General features: G+C 43.5%; 2 protein-coding genes across 2 annotated transcripts in view; one reads left to right on the top strand and one right to left on the bottom strand.

Annotated features, from left to right (window-relative positions):
• Positions 1-16,125, top strand: part of GLG1 (golgi glycoprotein 1) — a 93,229-nt gene that overhangs the window by 4,121 nt on the left and 72,983 nt on the right. The gene's annotated exons all lie outside the window — the stretch shown is intronic.
• LOC130602382 (uncharacterized) overlaps positions 9,947-16,125 on the bottom strand; it is a 100,266-nt gene continuing 94,087 nt past the window's right edge. The window contains exon 2 of the mRNA XM_057415198.1: positions 9,947-11,406. Within this exon, the coding sequence (XP_057271181.1) occupies positions 10,006-11,406 (1,401 nt within the window). The 3' untranslated portion in view covers positions 9,947-10,005. The remainder of the gene's footprint in view (positions 11,407-16,125) is intronic.

The raw sequence follows: 16,125 nt of genomic DNA, 5'->3' as shown, positions 1-16,125 counted from the left end.
TGCCTATTAAGCTAGTTTTTGTGGGGGTTGCTGTATAAATAAACCCATGAAATATTAATATTTTTGCTAGGTAAAAATGTTTGCGTGCTGAATGATGATTTGTGTTGAAAGCATGACTGAGTTGTTGAATTTGAGGTAGGAAACATGAGCAGATATGAAAATACCTTAACCACTGTAGCTTTGGCAAGCTCACCTGGCTTACTAGCAGAGTATAATTTTACTCTTAAAGCATACCTTGGGTTCGATTAATCAGTGAATTAACTTGATTTTGTAATTGCTGAGCTTCACTTGCATTGGACTTACAAAGAATAGGTAATACTTAAAGCATTATATCCATCCATACAGCACTGAGGTATTGTAGGCTAAATGATTTTTCTAAGATCAGAACGGTCATGGTTAAGCTGGGATTTGAGATCAAAGTTTTGGCATCCTGCTGCTTTCTTCCTCAGTGGTTGCATTTCTTTGGTAGCACCTTTGTGGCGGGGATGGTATAATTCAGCCTGATTGCCCTGCTTTCTAGGCAAATTAAGGCTCTCTTCACGTTGAGGATTGGGTTAAGAACAAAACAAATTAACCTTGTATTTAAAGAAGAGGTTTTTTCCTGTTATTTCAGACCCATACTCTGGCCCATAAAAGGCCAGAAAATTCATTTGAGGGGGATACATAGACTAGAAAGCATGTAACATTTGATGGGTTGGGAATTGGCATGTTTCTTCCACATAAGTGTTTTATTCCTCACTTTCTATGTACCTGAGCTCCTGATAAAATAGTGCCAGTGAAATTACTCCGTTTTTAAGATTATTGATGGAAAAGAGAAACTAGATGGTAACACATGCTTGGAGTCTTTATCTCTGAAAGGTCATGTGTGTGCAGTCCCTGTGCTTTTTCAATAGCTTCTCTACTTTCTTGGAAAAGAAACTGGAAATGTTAAGGCTTCCATGAAGTTTTTTGGTTGCACTAATTTGGGCAAGTGTGATCTGTCATGGTAGCTCAATTTGGTTTGTCTCCTCTTTTATATCTATAATTTATTGAGCTGAAGGGTGAAGGTTTTGCCTTGCTTGAGCAGGCAACATTATGTCATATTTGAGCATACATTCATGTTATTTCCATCTCTCACAGCTTTCCCATGCCCAAGTGGAGGCGGGTATTTAAAGTACCATTTTTGAGCTGTCTGGGCTGTGGCAGCAAATGACTGTTTACCTGTTCAGAGCTGTAAGTAACTGAGGACTGTGGATTAAACACAGCAATGGGTAGTCTAGTTTTTAAGAAACGCCGATAGTGAAGATGACTGTTTACTGAGCTGGCCCATCTCCCTCAGTGCTTGTCACGGAATCGCAGGCTGGTTTGGGTTGGAAGGAAAGCTAAAGGTCATCCAGTTCTAACCCCCTGTGATGGGCAGGGACACCTTCCACTAGATGAGGTTGCTCCAAGCCCTGCCCAGGCTGGCCTGGAACACTGCCCGGGGATGAGGCAGCCACAGATTCTCTGGGCTACCTGTGCCAGGATGGCTTGGTTGTGTCCCACAAAAGCTCCAATTCTCCTTGGCTTTCAGGTGAGCCGGTTTGAATAGGAGCAGCCTGTTTCTCAGGGTAGTAAGTACATAGTTGTGGGACGGAGGCTGTTCTGGTTCTGTAACCACTATTGCAAAGGAGTAGGCAGTTGATACTCTAGTCATGCTCTTAGAGCATTATCATCTAGTTCAGATACCAACACAAAAAAGGGATTTTTTTTTTTTTTTTAAGCATTGATCAGAAACCTGGAAAATGTACCTGTAAGCCTTGCCAAGGGCTTTGCTTACACTCTTTTTTTCCTAAGGGATATTGACTTGGTGGGGATTCAAAGGCACCTTCCCAGGCATGGGAGGTCAAGGTCTCTGACATTCTGAAGGCTAATAAAAAGCAGAATTCTTACCTATAATTGAAGTTGAGCTGACTTAAACTAAAAATTTGTTGCACTTTTTGTTAATTGAGTTAATTATTGGGCTGTAACTGGATGCTGGACTCTGTATACACAAAGTTGAAGCCTATGCATCTGTATTAGAAATTTTGGGATACCATTCTATCACAAATGGAATTTAATTAAGAACTACATTTTTCTGTGGCAGAGACACATTGATTTGAATGGTCAAGACTGCTCCTGCCTGCTTCAGAAATTAATAAAATGTAAGATGATTCTGTTAAAGTCAATGGAAGGGAATGGTTGGACCAAGGAGGAAGGGATTGAGATTATTAAAGTTTTGAAAAATATTTAAGCAATAACAAAAGAAAATGGTGGTGACAAGGCTGTAGCACTTCCTGAAGCCTTTTCTCCTGAGGCTTGGCTTCTTAACTGAGATTAGCACATTTTTGTTCTAAAGTTCTTGTTTTTCCTTGTGTTGAGATAATGTAAGCCCAATTTCCTCCTGGCTGTTGTAGTTAAGTCTTACTGTAAAATTGCAAATACACTTAAAAGTCCATTTTCTGTTTGGCTTACTTCCTTTGGAATCAGCCTTTGGCTTCATCTCAGGATATAGCAGTATTTAAAAGTACCCTTTTAATCTTACTAACATCACATGTGAGCTGATTAGAGGGTACAATGGTGTCTCTCCTGCTAGATTTTGGACTTACTGTCTTGTGAACAGCATGTTAAGCACAGGTTCTTGGTTCTCCATATCCTTACTGATCTAACAGTCTCTGTTTTTATCTGAAAGAGTTTCTTTTGTGTTTTTTTTCTCAGGGGTGGGTTTGGATTTTTGTGTTTTGTGCTGTTTCTGGCAGGCTGATGCTTGTGGTAGCTGGTTATGCATTGCCTTGGCTTGGGATGTTTGGTTTAATAAAAGGGATTATTTTACAAGCCTGCTTCCTCTGGTGAGTTGGCACTGGTGGCCTGCTGCAGCTCTGAATACTGAGGAGGAATGGAATGGGAATACAAGTGGAAAAGTAGTTTAATGCAGGCTGCACAGTCTAGGGATGGCTTGGGATGAACTGAGAAAGCTGTGTTACATAGAGCTCTGTTTTTGGGAAGGTGGTTTACTGAGTGAGGTGGGTGAATGTATTTGGAAAGCAAGGACTCCGTGGGTTGTTACAGCAGAGACAGGTACAGGTAGGTTGTGTTTCCCCACTTCCATCCTCTCCTCCCTAGTTCTGGATGAAAGGAGACCTCTCTAGCCCTGGTGTTGCTTCAGGTTGTCATGGTTGGGACTGGATGATTTGAAGAGAGAGAATTCTAGATAAATTATGTGCTGTCGTATTTCCCAGCATAGAGACAATGTCTTAATGTTCTTTACAGTGGAGCTTTGCTGGATGTGAGCACCTTTTGATGGACTCTGTTGGTTTTGGACTTGAAAATGTATGCTGACTTTTGAAAAAGCTTTGCAGTTTCTCTTCCTGATAATAAGCCCCAAAGAATTGGGTTAATAAAAGGTCATCATTTCACCCAAGGCAAAATAATTGTATTTTTATTTTAAATATTGCCTCAAAATATTTTTTTTGCTCTTCTGACTAATTTAGTTTTAAGATGTGTAAAGTTGATTGCAATGGCACTAAGTAATTTCAGTTCTGTCAGCTGATCATTTTTTTTATCTCCATGGGATACTCTTTATTTTCTGGATGTTCAGTTTATCAGTAATTGTGTGTTAGATGAGGAGCAGAGCTCCCGCCTTCTCTAGGTATCAGCTTGTAGCATGAATTGTGACCTCTCTTCATCAAGACAGTAGATGAAAACCTGTACTGTTCTACTCCTGAGCTGAGGTGGCATTCATAAACAGTGTCTTGGCATGTGGTGTCCAAATGTTGCAGCTTGAGCTGAGGAATTTCCTTCAGTAGTTAGAGAGGTGTCTGTTTTCACTACACTCTTTTTTTGGGGGGTATAGTGCCTGAGTTTTATTTTTTTCCCTTTGAATAAGTGTATCTTGCAGCTCTTACAGCCTTCTGAGCTTAGATTTCACATGTTTGCGTTAGAGTGCATTACTTGGTTGTAATGGCTAAAATCTTGCCTTCGCTAAAAATGTGTGGTTTATGTCTGATTGTCAGTGCCGTGGCTTAAAACTAATGGTCTTTCCAGGTAGCAAGGAGATTAGTATCTCTTGCCAGGTAACAACACCGGGACAAACAAACATTAATCTTGCTGGAGAGGAAATAACATTTTTTATTTGCATCTTTGCCTGAAACAGTAAGAACTGCTGAGGTGACAAACAAGTAGTATTCAGTGTAAGAAGTATTCATGGTTTCTCTACATGCCTGAAGTATTTTAATGTTTTGTGGTTAGTGGTAGAACTGTGTGCTGCTCTGTGGAAAGACTTCTAGTTTCCTTATTTGATTCTTGGGAGTTTTGATTCTCTCCTAGAGAACTCAGCTAGTTATGTTGCTATAATTAAGTACTTAGCCATAACAGGGTAGGTTAATATCAAATAGCTGTTCCAGCCCTGCTATGCAGAATTATTCAGGCGAATGTGCTGTCTTTTTGTTTAAAAAATAAAGCCCAGCTTAATCCAGTGTAAGTTTGCTGTCCAGATCTCTTGAATCTTAATAGGAGGCTCACCAGCCTTCATCATGCTCACTGGTTTGCTAATTGAGACTTTCTTTTCTAGGCTGTCCTGTTAGCACAGGGAAAAATACTTTTCACCAAGTGAACTGCAAAACAAGCTCAGCAGAACGTACATTTTTCTAAGAGGTGAAATAATTGCCCTACAAGAAGTTTTGATAGAATTAAAAAAACCCAGACCAACACCAAACCTGCTTGGCTTGTAGACTTTAACAGTCCAGGCTTGATTTGAGCTGAGTCAACTTTTGTTACACTGTTCTCAGCTGAGTTGAAATAAGATCCTGAAAAAACTTACAGTAAGGTCTTTTATTATCAAATTGTTTTTTCTGCTCATGTCAGCATCTCTGTGGCCTACCTACATATGTCATAAAATCAGAAAAACTGCTTTCAAGTAACAGCACTGAACACCTCAGTTCTTGTAATTTACCACATAAATTGTTCCTTAGACTGCAGTTCTTTAGCTGTGTTCATGGTGGTTTAAACAAATCAATATTAATGGGATCCTCTTATTGTACAATTCACACTTCTAGTCAAAACCTGGTCTCCATTGATATAGGATCAGAATATATATAGGATTAGATATAGGATATAGCATTGAATATTTAGAGTTATATCCCATTGATATGTCCCATATATATATTGTCATGTCCCCGTAAGAGTCATGTCCCATTGATACAGAATTAGAATAGTTAGAGTTGGAAAGGATCTTAAGATTATCTAGTTCCAACCCCCCTGCCATGGGCAGGGACACCTTCCACTAAACCATGTCACCCAAGGCTCTGTCCAGCCTGGCCTTGAATACTGTCAGGGATGGAGCATTCACAGCTTCCGTGGTCATCCCATTCCAGTGCCTCACCACCCTCACAGTAAAGAACTTCTTCCTTATATCCAATCTAAACTTTCCCTGTTTAAGTTTTAACCCATTGCCCCTTGTCCTGTCACTACAGTCCCTAATGAAGAGTCCCTCCTCAGCATCCCTACAGGCCCCCTTCAGATACTGAAAGGCTGCTGTGAGGTCTCCACACAGCCTTCTCTTCTCCAGGCTGAACAGCCCCAGCTTTCTAAGCCTATCTTCATACGAAAGAAGTTCTTTACTGTGAGGGTGGTGAGGCCCTGGAACAGTTTGCCCAGAGAAATGGTAAATGCTCCATCCCTGGCAGTGTTCAAGGTCAGGTTGGACAGAGCCTTGGGTGACACAGTCTAGTGTGAAGCGTCCCTGTCCATAGGAGGGGGCTGGCACTAAATGATCTTGAGGTCTTTTCCAGTGCAAACCATTCTATGATTATATAGGGAAAAAAAAAAACAAACCCAACAACCCAGTGTGAATGGCTTACAAATTCAAGGGTGTTCATGCAAAGGCTTGCTTTTTTTTTTTTTCCTTCCTGTAGAGGACAGTGTAAAGATCTTCCTAGAATGGTTTGGATTAGAAGGAGCCTTCAAAGCTCATCTAGTCCAGGCTTCCTGGAATGAGGAGGGACATCTTCAACTAGATCAGGTTGTCCAGGACCACATCCAGCCTGGCCTTGAGTACCTACAAGGATGGCACATCTACCACATCTCTGGGCAACCTGTGCTGGTACTTTAGCACCAACAAAATTATTTCTTAAAGCAAAAAAAAAAAGTATCTGAAAAAGCTGAAACATTCACTAATGGTCTAAGTCCTCCTTATGTTTTTATTAAACTGGGTACTGGAATGGGACTCCTGTGTTGAATGTGCATCCTGCCTCTGGGTATCCCAACAATAACAACACTGGGAAGGTGTGGTACTAGGGAACATGCTTTTCCCTCAACTAACTCACAGCTCTGAAGGTGTATGCTCATTCTAATGTTACTGTTAATAGCTTTACTGAGAAGTATACGCGCGAAGCATAGTTGTAGTAGATATGTGATTCTACATTTCCCTCACAGAACACAATCAAAGCCTTGTTGTGTTTCATACTTTTGCTTCATGACCCCTTTACTTGTGCTTTGGCAGGCACTGAGCCCACAGTGAACCATCACTGTCGCCTCTGTGCAGAAATAGCAGCAACATACAGGGTAGACTTTACTGGAGTGATGCAGGTTTTTTTTTTGCTCAGGTACTGATGGGCAGTGTGGCTTGAGCTTGTCCACATCAAACCCCTTTTGCATGCTATGAGGCTCTGTTGGTTTCCTTTCTCTGAGCAGCTCACAGGGAAGGCCTACACAAAGGTAAAAAGCATGCCACAAACCACAGGGTTTTTTTTTTTGTTTCTCTCCCCTCCTCCAGGCATTTGTGAACTCTTCCAGCATCCTGTTATATAAAAACGTGGCCTAAACTTGTTCTGCTGGGGAGAGGGCTGATGGAATTTAAGTTCTTCTCTTTGTATGTCAGTTCTTCCCAGAGTAATTTCCCCAAATGCTTTTCTTCCCTTGATACCTTACAGTGAAATCCATCACTACTTTGTAATGCCCTCAAGGTTTATTTAATTTATGTTGTCTTCTGACGTCTTTTGCTCTCCAGGGTTCACTGTATTTTAAGATTAGAGCTGAGGTGGGCTGTGTGCTGTTGGCATGCAGCTGGAAGGAGTACTCAACTTGCGTTTCTCTGTTGTGTAATTAAAAGGTGAGAATCAGTGCTTCAGACACTTGACCTGCTGGTTATTGGCCAATCAGAGCTGTGTTATCCTGTGTGTTATCTGAAGTGGCTTGGAACAAATTGCAATAGCCAAAAAACCTTCCTATGGCTTAGAGTCGTGCATCATGGATAACTTTAAATATCACACCAGCATATTGTTGCCATCTTAAAGTGTTCTTTTGTCTGTTGGGAGGTAGAGCTTGATTGGTCTCTGACTGTAATTGCTTCTGCATTACTTAGTGGGATCCCTAATTTGGAATTGGGATCCTGTTGCAGAGATCTGAGTTTGAATTTAAAGAAAAAAAAAAAACCAAAACCCTGTGGGAATCCGGTATTGAGCCACTAAAGTTGTGATTCGGAGAAAACTCCAGGAACAAACTCGCCAACAGAGTTTCAAGTTCTTTATTGCTGCGCCGGGAGACACGGGGGATAGCTCCTCCTAAGGTGTGCCCCGAACTGCTATACAGGCCATCCTTATATGGCCACTGAGCATATTACATCATTTTCCAGAAAGTTTCTGGCATGCATACAAAAGTGTGGTCTTTAAGGGTCGTTTACTTTTACCAACAAGCATAATTAACATTACAGACATAGCAATCATCCTGGCCTTCTACTTACCGGTTAGTTTAACTGCTCTCATCCTGGACATCTGCTAGTCCAGGATACTCCCTAGTAGATGCTTACACCAGCTTAATGGGTTTATTAACACCTCAAGCATAGCAATCATCCTGTCCTTTTACTTACCAATTAGTTTATCTTTGCCCACCCTGGACATCTGCTAGTCCCAGATACTCCCCATCCCCAGGTCCTGTTTTTCTATTCTGCTTTTCTCACACCTTTTGTACTGAGGTCCTGAGGGCCTGAAACTATGTCAACTACCTTCAAGCACCGCAGTTATTTTCCAGTACAAAGCCATCAAACGTAACCTTACTTAGAACTGATTACATTTTGTACTTTTGTGCCTCCTTGTTTCAAGTAGAATGCTAAAAAAGGAAGATGTTAAGAGCAAGTAGCAGAGAGCTTATAGCCTGTTGGGGGTTGCAGTGTTGGAGAAACTGTGTATTTTTGAAACTTTGTCTCAAGTTTTAAGGAAGATTATTATTTAACATACCTTGATTGTTCTGATCTTAAATTGGGCCAGAAGAGTCCTTCCAGAGTGAACTTTTGTTCTCAGGAACCATTTAAAATACACTTCTGGAGACTGGCTGATATGATAGTTAGCTACCTTGGGAACTGTGTCTCCCAAAGGACTTCTGAACTGCCCTTTTGGAATTTGTCATGCATGGTTTTGAGTTCTTTGTAGGTTGCATGCTTCTTCTAGTCATAAAAGCTGTAAAATGAGCCAAGAGGTTATCTTTGAAAGATACCTAAAATAATGCCTCACTCAGAACTGCTGAAACATTGCATGTGAGTAAAATTTGGGCAGTGTGAATACAAGGCTATATTTGTTCCCATATTTACAGAGCTCCTTGTTTTGTTTTGCCTTCTCTAATAAGTTTATACTTTGGGTACTGTCCCTTGGTTGCACTGTTTTGTTTTTATACTGTTTAACTACATGTTCAGACTTGAATCCAGGACTTCAGCAGGCAGCTTCCCTTCCTTCTGCGTTCACTGGTGAATCTGAAACCTTCTGGACAGGTGACCACATGGGTTGTCAGCTGATGAGTATCGGAAGAGACTGGGGAAGGTGGAGAACTGAAGAGCACAGCCACTTTCGCAGTCATGAAACCACTGGGAAATGTCAGGGTTATTCTCTCCGCTTCTAGAACCTGATGTGCAGAAGCTGAGAGTCTCCAGTCTTAGGCAGGCAATGCTCTTTGCCATTGTTTTCTAGCTGAGGCTCCTCTCATGGAATATTAGAGCAGTAAGCTTGTGTTGAGCCTCTGGGATGAAGCCATCATTAATAGTCAAGGACGCTCCTGCTTGTTGGGTTTTTATAACATGAAATTTTTCGTATCCCTTGTTCAAATGTCAAACCAAATCTATGCTAGCCAAATCACCTGTCGTGGTTTAAACCCAGTCAGGTAATTCGTTCGCTCACTTCCCCCCCTTTCTTGCCCTCCCCCTGCTCCCCGGAGGGACAGAGAGGAGAATCAAAAGAATGCAACTCCCACGGGTTGAGATAAGAACAGTTTAGTAACTAAGGTATAACACACATCACTACTGCTACCACCAATGATAATAATGATAAAGGAAATAACAAGGGAAGAGAATACAACACCTCAGCACCACCCGACATAACTTGCCCCCCTCAGCCCGACCAAGCATCAACCGATACCTGCTCCTACCCTGCAGTCTCCCCAGCCCTTCCAGCTAACTCCCAGTTACCTCCTGGGCATGACGTGCTGTGGTATGGAATACCTCTTTGGTCAGTTTGGGTCAGGTGTCCTGTCTCTGCTTCCTCCTGGCTTCCCCTCCTCCCTGGCAGAGCATGAGCCTCACAGAGTCCTTGGTCAGGGTAAACATCACTTAGCAACAACCGAAAACATCGGCTTCACCAACACTGTTCTCAAGCTAGAAGTCAAAACACAGCACTGCACCAGTTAACACAAAGGAAAAACATGACTGCTACTGCTGAACCCAGGACATTATCCACCCCTTATTCCATACCATTCACGTCGTGCTCAGATCCCACATTTTCAATATACCATCGCTCTCCCACATATATACATCCATATACATACAGACCAAGAGGAAAAAATCATTTTCTTAGTGCATGGACCAATCCCTATAATGCTGCCGAGTCCATTCGGTCCATGATGTTCCAAGTTCATTCTCTGTTGGGATGATGGCTGGAGGGAAGTCAGGGCCAGTCGCTGGTGACCTGGAGACATCTAGTTGATGGGCTATAAAAGCATTACATAGCAGGCAACAGCATACAATTGAGTTCACTGGCTGTTTTCCCCTAAAATCAAATCCCCTTGAGGTATACATCGGACTTCCCCATCTTCCCGCATTACCCACCAAGTATATCCAGGTCCCTGAGCAAAAGCAATCCCACGAGTGGGTTTGCCTTTACCTGAAGCAGGAATAACCCAGACTGTCTTCCCCAGCAAATTCTTCATATGCACCACGGGAACTTTGTCCCCCTCTACAATATGTAAAAGTTCTGACTGGGCTGGGCCAGCCCTGTTGGCAGATCCTCTGGTGTTGACCAACCAGGTGGCCTTTGGTAAATGTGTATCCCAATGCTTGAAAGTTCCCCCACCCATCGCTCTCAGTGTAGTTTTTAACAGCCCATTGTACCTTTCGATTTTCCCAGAGGCTGGTGCATGGTAGGGGATGTGATATACCCACTCAATGCCATGCTCTTTGGCCCAAATATCTATAAGGTTATTTCGGAAATGAGTCCCATTGTCTGACTCAATTCTCTCTGGGGTGCCGTGTCGCCACAAAATCTGTTTCTCAAGGCCCAGGATGGTGTTCTGGGCAGTGGCATGGGGCACAACGTATGTTTCCAGCCACCCGGTGGTTGCTTCCACCATGGTAAGCACATGGCGCTTGCCTTGGCGGGTTGGTGGCAGTGTGATATAGTCAATCTGCCAGGCCTCCCCATATTTATACTTCAGCCATCGTCCTCCATACCAAAGAGGCTTTAACCGCTTGGCTTGTTTAATTGCAGCACATGTTTCACATTCATGAATAACCTGGGCAATAGTGTCCATTGTTAAGTCCACCCCTCGATCACGGGCCCACCTGTATGTTGCATCTCTGCCCTGATGGCCTGAAGTGTCATGGGCCCACCGGGCCAAAAATAATTCACCCTTATGTTGCCAATCTAAGTCCATCTGAGCCACTTCAATCTTAGCCGCTTTATCCACTTGTTGGTTGTTCTGGTGTTCCTCAGTGGCCCGACTCTTGGGTACATGGGCATCTACATGACGTACCTTCACCACCAGGTTCTGCACCCGGGCAGCAATATCTTTCCACAGTGCAGCAGCCCAGATGGGTTTACCTCTGCGTTGCCAGTTGCTCTGCTTCCATTGCTTCAACCACCCCCACAGGGCATTTGCCACCATCCATGAGTCAGTATAGAGATAAAGTACTGGCCACTTTTCTCGTTCAGCAATGTCCAGGGCCAGCTGGATGGCTTTCACCTCGGCAAATTGACTCGATTCACCCTCTCCTTCAGCAGTTTCTGCAACTTGTCGTCCAGGACTCCATACGGCTGCCTTCCATCTCCGATGCTTTCCCACAATACGGCAAGAGCCATCAGTAAACAAGGCATACTGCTTTTCACTTTCTGACAGTTTATTATATGGTGGGGCCTCTTCAGCACGCACCACCTCCTCCTCTGGTGACATTCCGAAATCTTTGCCCTCTGGCCAGTCCCTGATGACTTCTAGAATGCCTGGACGACTGGGATTTCCTATTCGAGTTCGTTGTGTAATTAGTGCAGCCCATTTACTCCATGTAGCATCAGTTGCATGATGTGTAGAGGAGACCCTGCCTTTGAACATCCAGCCCAGCACGGGCAGCCGGGGTGCCAGGAGGAGCTGTGCTTCAGTGCCAATCACTTCCGAAGCAGCTCGAACCCCTTCATAGGCTGCCAGTATCTCTTTCTCAGTTGGGGTATAGCTGGCCTCAGATCCTTTGTATCCCCGACTCCAAAAGCCGAGGGGTCGACCTCGAGTCTCCCCTGGAGCTTTCTGCCAGAGGCTCCAGGTAGGACCGTTCTCCCCAGCTGCAGTGTACAGTACATTTTTTACATCTGGTCCGGTCCGGACTGGTCCAAGGGCTACTGCATGAACTATCTCGCGTTTAATTTGCTCAAAGGCTTGTTGCTGCTCAGGGCCCCATTTAAAATCATTCTTCTTCCGGGTCACATGATAGAGAGGGCTTACAATCGAACTGTAATTCGGGATGTGCATTCTCCAGAACCCCACAGCACCCAAGAAAGCTTGCGTTTCTTTCTTATTAGTTGGTGGAGACATTGCTGTTATCGTGTTGATCACATCTGTGGGGATCTGTCTACGTCCATCTTGCCATTTTATTCCCAAAAATTGAATCTCCTGTGCAGGTCCCTTGACCTTACTCCGTTTTATGGCAAAACCGGCTTTCAGCAGGATTTGGATTATTTTCCTCCCTTTCTCAAAGACTTCTTCTGCTGTATCGCCCCACACAATAATGTCATCAATGTATTGCAGGTGTTCTGGAGCTTGCCCCTGTTCCAATGCAGTCTGGATCAGTCCATGGCAAATGGTAGAGCTGTGTTTCCACCCCTGGGGCAGTCGGTTCCAAGTGAACTGGACACCCCTCCAAGTAAAAGCAAACTGTGGCCTGCTCTCTGCTGCCAAAGGAATTGAGAAAAATGCATTGGCAATATCAGTACTGGCATACCACTTGGTTGCCTTTGACTCTAGTTCATACTGAAGTTCTAGCATGTCCGGTACGGCAGCACTCAATGGTGGCGTGACTTCATTCAGGCCACGATAGTCTACTGTTAGTCTCCATTCTCCATTAGACTTTCGCACTGGCCATATGGGGCTATTGAAGGGCGAGCGGGTCCTGCTGATCACCCCCTGACTCTCCAGTCTACGGATCAGCTGATGGATGGGAATCAGGGAGTCTCGGTTGGTGCGATATTGCCACCGGTGCACTGTTGTGGTCGCAATTGGCACTTGTTGTTCTTCAACTTTCAGCAACCCCACAGCAGAGGAATCTTCTGAGAGACCAGGCAAGGTGGACAGCTGCTCAATTTCCTCAGTCTCCAAAGCAGCAATACCAAAAGCCCATCGGTACCCTTTTGGGTCTTTGAAGTGCCCTCTCTTGAGGTAGTCTATGCCGAGGATGCATGGAGCCTCTGGACCAGTCACAATAGGGTGCTTTTGCCACTCCCTCCCAGTCAGGCTGATTTCAGCCTCCAGCACAGTCAACTCTTGGGATCCTCCTGTTACTCCAGAAATATAGATTAAGTCTTTTCAGGGCAAGGTACAGGAGCTGTTATTCTAGCTTGCTCCTGTGTAGAAGGTACTTGTTTTCCTAGAAACAGACTGTAATATTCAGTGATACTGATAAAATCACAGAATTGGCCTGATGACAGTGAATACAGTATCTGGAAAGACTGATTTCGCAGAGAAGCAAATAAGAGGTTTTGATTAAGATCTCCTCTTGGATTACGTGCTATATGGCTGGGACTTTGACCATGGAAATGTTTATCTTGAAGTTCTGAATTTTTTTTGGTTGGATGCGGTAACAGTTGAAAGATGCTGCCATTTGTTGGTAAAGAGGTACATGACCAGGTGAATCTTCCAGAATAACAGGGACTTGGAAGGGGTAGAATTCCTTTCTATCCTGGTGTTCCAGGAAGTGGCAGTTTTGCTTTTACTGAGGCAGCCACTAATATCTCCCATCTTGTTCTGAGGACTGCTGCAGCCCTGGGGCAAGTGAAAGAACAACTTCTTCCACATGAGTTGCCATTCCTGAAGAGTTACCCCCATGGGTATGCTCTTAATTTTCAGCCTTGTCTGTTTTTTTTTCTTGCTGGGTTGCTCACACTTTTTCTTTTCTGGGTCTGGCTGTCCAAGCTGAAAAACCTTCTGTAAATCAGACAGGTATCCTGTAGTACAGATCTGTCAGGTACAGGAGGTTGCAGACATCCTGGACTGGACCTGGATGTGAACCTGTGTTATGATCCTGCATCACTTTGGGAGCTGCTGGTTAAAATAACTGCTTTGGTTTCCTCGGCTACAGTACTTGGCAACAGTAGATTAGTACACAGGCTGAAAGCATGGGCAAGGCAGTGAGTCTATCTCAGTGCAGTAAACAGTGGTGAGGTTTCTTTTTTTTTTTTTTTACTTGTTTTTTAATATTGTGTTCCATAACCCTTACACACTTTGCCTGTATAATTTTGGGAATGACAAGCATCTCTTAATGCAGTAAATGGCATATTTTTTAAAAAAGCAGTCTCTCACTTGAATGAGATGTAGCTGTGTTTGTCCTTTACCAAAACAGAAGCAGCAATGAAGCTGGTGAAGGGCCTTGAGCACAAGTCTTACCAGGAGCAGTTGAGGGAACTGGGGTTGTTTAGTCTGGAGAAAAGGAGGCTCAGGGGAGACTTTATCATTGCCTGCAGCTCCCTGAAAGGAGGTTGTAATGAGGTAGGTATTGTTCTCTTTGCCTGGGTAACAAGCAATAGGATAAGAGGAAAGGGCCTCAGATTGCATCGAGGAAGGTTTAGATTGGATATTAGGAAAGACTTCTTTACCTAAAGGGTTGTCAGGTCTTGGAACAGGCTGCCCAGGGAAGTGGTTGAGTCACCATACTTGGGGGGATTTGTGTAGGTGTGGCACTTCAGGACATGGTTTAGTGGTGGACTTTGCAGTGCAACTGTAACAGTTGGACACGATTATTTTAAAGGTCTTTTCCAACCTAAATGATTTTATGATTCTGTTTACCATTTCCTAGCAAGATTTGTTCTATCAGAAAATAACAGTACATTGGGTGGAGAGCCAAGTTACTCAGTTTCACATCTGTCCTTGCTGTCTACTGCTAGTTCTAATCCATGGAAAGTGCTTTGTGAAAAACATGGAAGAGTTTCTTTTGCCTGCAGCGTCTCAGTACCTAAAACACTGTGTGGGATTGAAATGTTCCTTCATCCGTCTTCGGGAGCAAATCTGCAACTTGTAGTCCAAAAGGAGTTCTAAGACTACAAGAACAGAAAGTGCTATTTCTGTACCAGAATGCCTGGGACTCATCGAAGTGAAGTGTGATCTGGAGCAGAATACAACTGCCCTGAAGAGCTTTCTGTTCTCAGATTTGATATTCATGTGCCTGGTAAATATTCATGATTTTATTGCCCTACACACTGATCTTCCAGGAGAACTGGATCTCCTCCTTTAATGCAACAGAGACTCTGGGAGCAGCTGTGGAAGAGGGAATTGCACATGCAGCTTGTCCTCGAATTCTCTAGACAGTGTGTCTTGCTGAGTGTGTCTCACATGTTTGTGTACTCACATGTAATCTGCGACAATCTGGGAGTGTAATAGGCTGAGGTATGTGTGATGAGTACTGCTGGTGACTTTGGGAACACTTCGGTGCTCCATCTTGCCCTCAGCTGTAAGACTGTCAATGCAGTTGGGAGGTTTTATCAGTGAAGCTTTCTGTTGAGAAGAAAGCGCTCATAGAGAAAAGCAGCAGATAAAAGTTATCAAAATACCTCTTGCTCTGTGGACAGGAAGGCCTGTCGGTTCCACTTGCATTTGAATGACATTCTATAACACAATATGAAACAGTTTAGGATGAAGGGAGCGGCTTGCTTTGTGTTCAGAGCTTTGTTACCTGGGTAAGATGTGTGGGATTTAAATATAAAATTAAGCTTAATAGCTTTAAATCCTAGCATGTGTCAGGCTTGTTCAAACTTAAATAAACTGAGTGCAGAACAAAAGTGATGCACATCTCTTATGTGGATGAGCCATGATTGAGTACTTGTTACCCATGTGATCAGGGCCTTATTCTCTATAACGTGTTTGAGTGTCTACAAAATATCCTAGTGAACCTAAGATGAGATTTTTTTTTTTCCTCTGAGCTGTTTAACAAATTGCAAGTAAGCTATTTGTTTTCTTTTTTTCTCTTTGACTGTTCAACCATTTACATGGTGTTGAGGTATCCATGTCCTGAATGGTGATTTTGGTGAGTGTTTCAAATAGTTCATGCTGTAAATTTGCGGCAGCACCTGTAGGAGGGGCATTGAAGTTGTGTGAAGGGCATGGTGACCCATCAACTGAGTGGTGAGGTCTGTGGCATGTGAGGAATATATGCCAGAGATGTGTCAACAGCGAGATTTCTGCATGAGGATTCAGGTTTTTCCCCTTCCCAAAAGGGGAAACGGCTTTAGCTTGGATTTCATTATTAACAGTTTCCCTTTCTTCTGTTTAAGGAGTAAGCTGGTCTGGCTGGTCACTCATTCAGAGATGTTCTGATAGTCTAATAGTTTCAGGATGAGGTAGTCGGCTCTTCTCCCGGGAGTGATTTCTCTGGGTAACACAGTGCATGTTAGGTATAACTTT

Source organism: Pezoporus wallicus, unplaced genomic scaffold (genome assembly GCF_028554395.1).
Source record: "Pezoporus wallicus isolate ANWC-B61680 ecotype Strahan unplaced genomic scaffold, APGP_CSIRO_Pwel_v1 contig_7896, whole genome shotgun sequence".
NCBI lineage: Eukaryota > Metazoa > Chordata > Aves > Psittaciformes > Psittacidae > Pezoporus > Pezoporus wallicus.
This window is presented reverse-complemented; position numbering and strand designations above follow the sequence as displayed.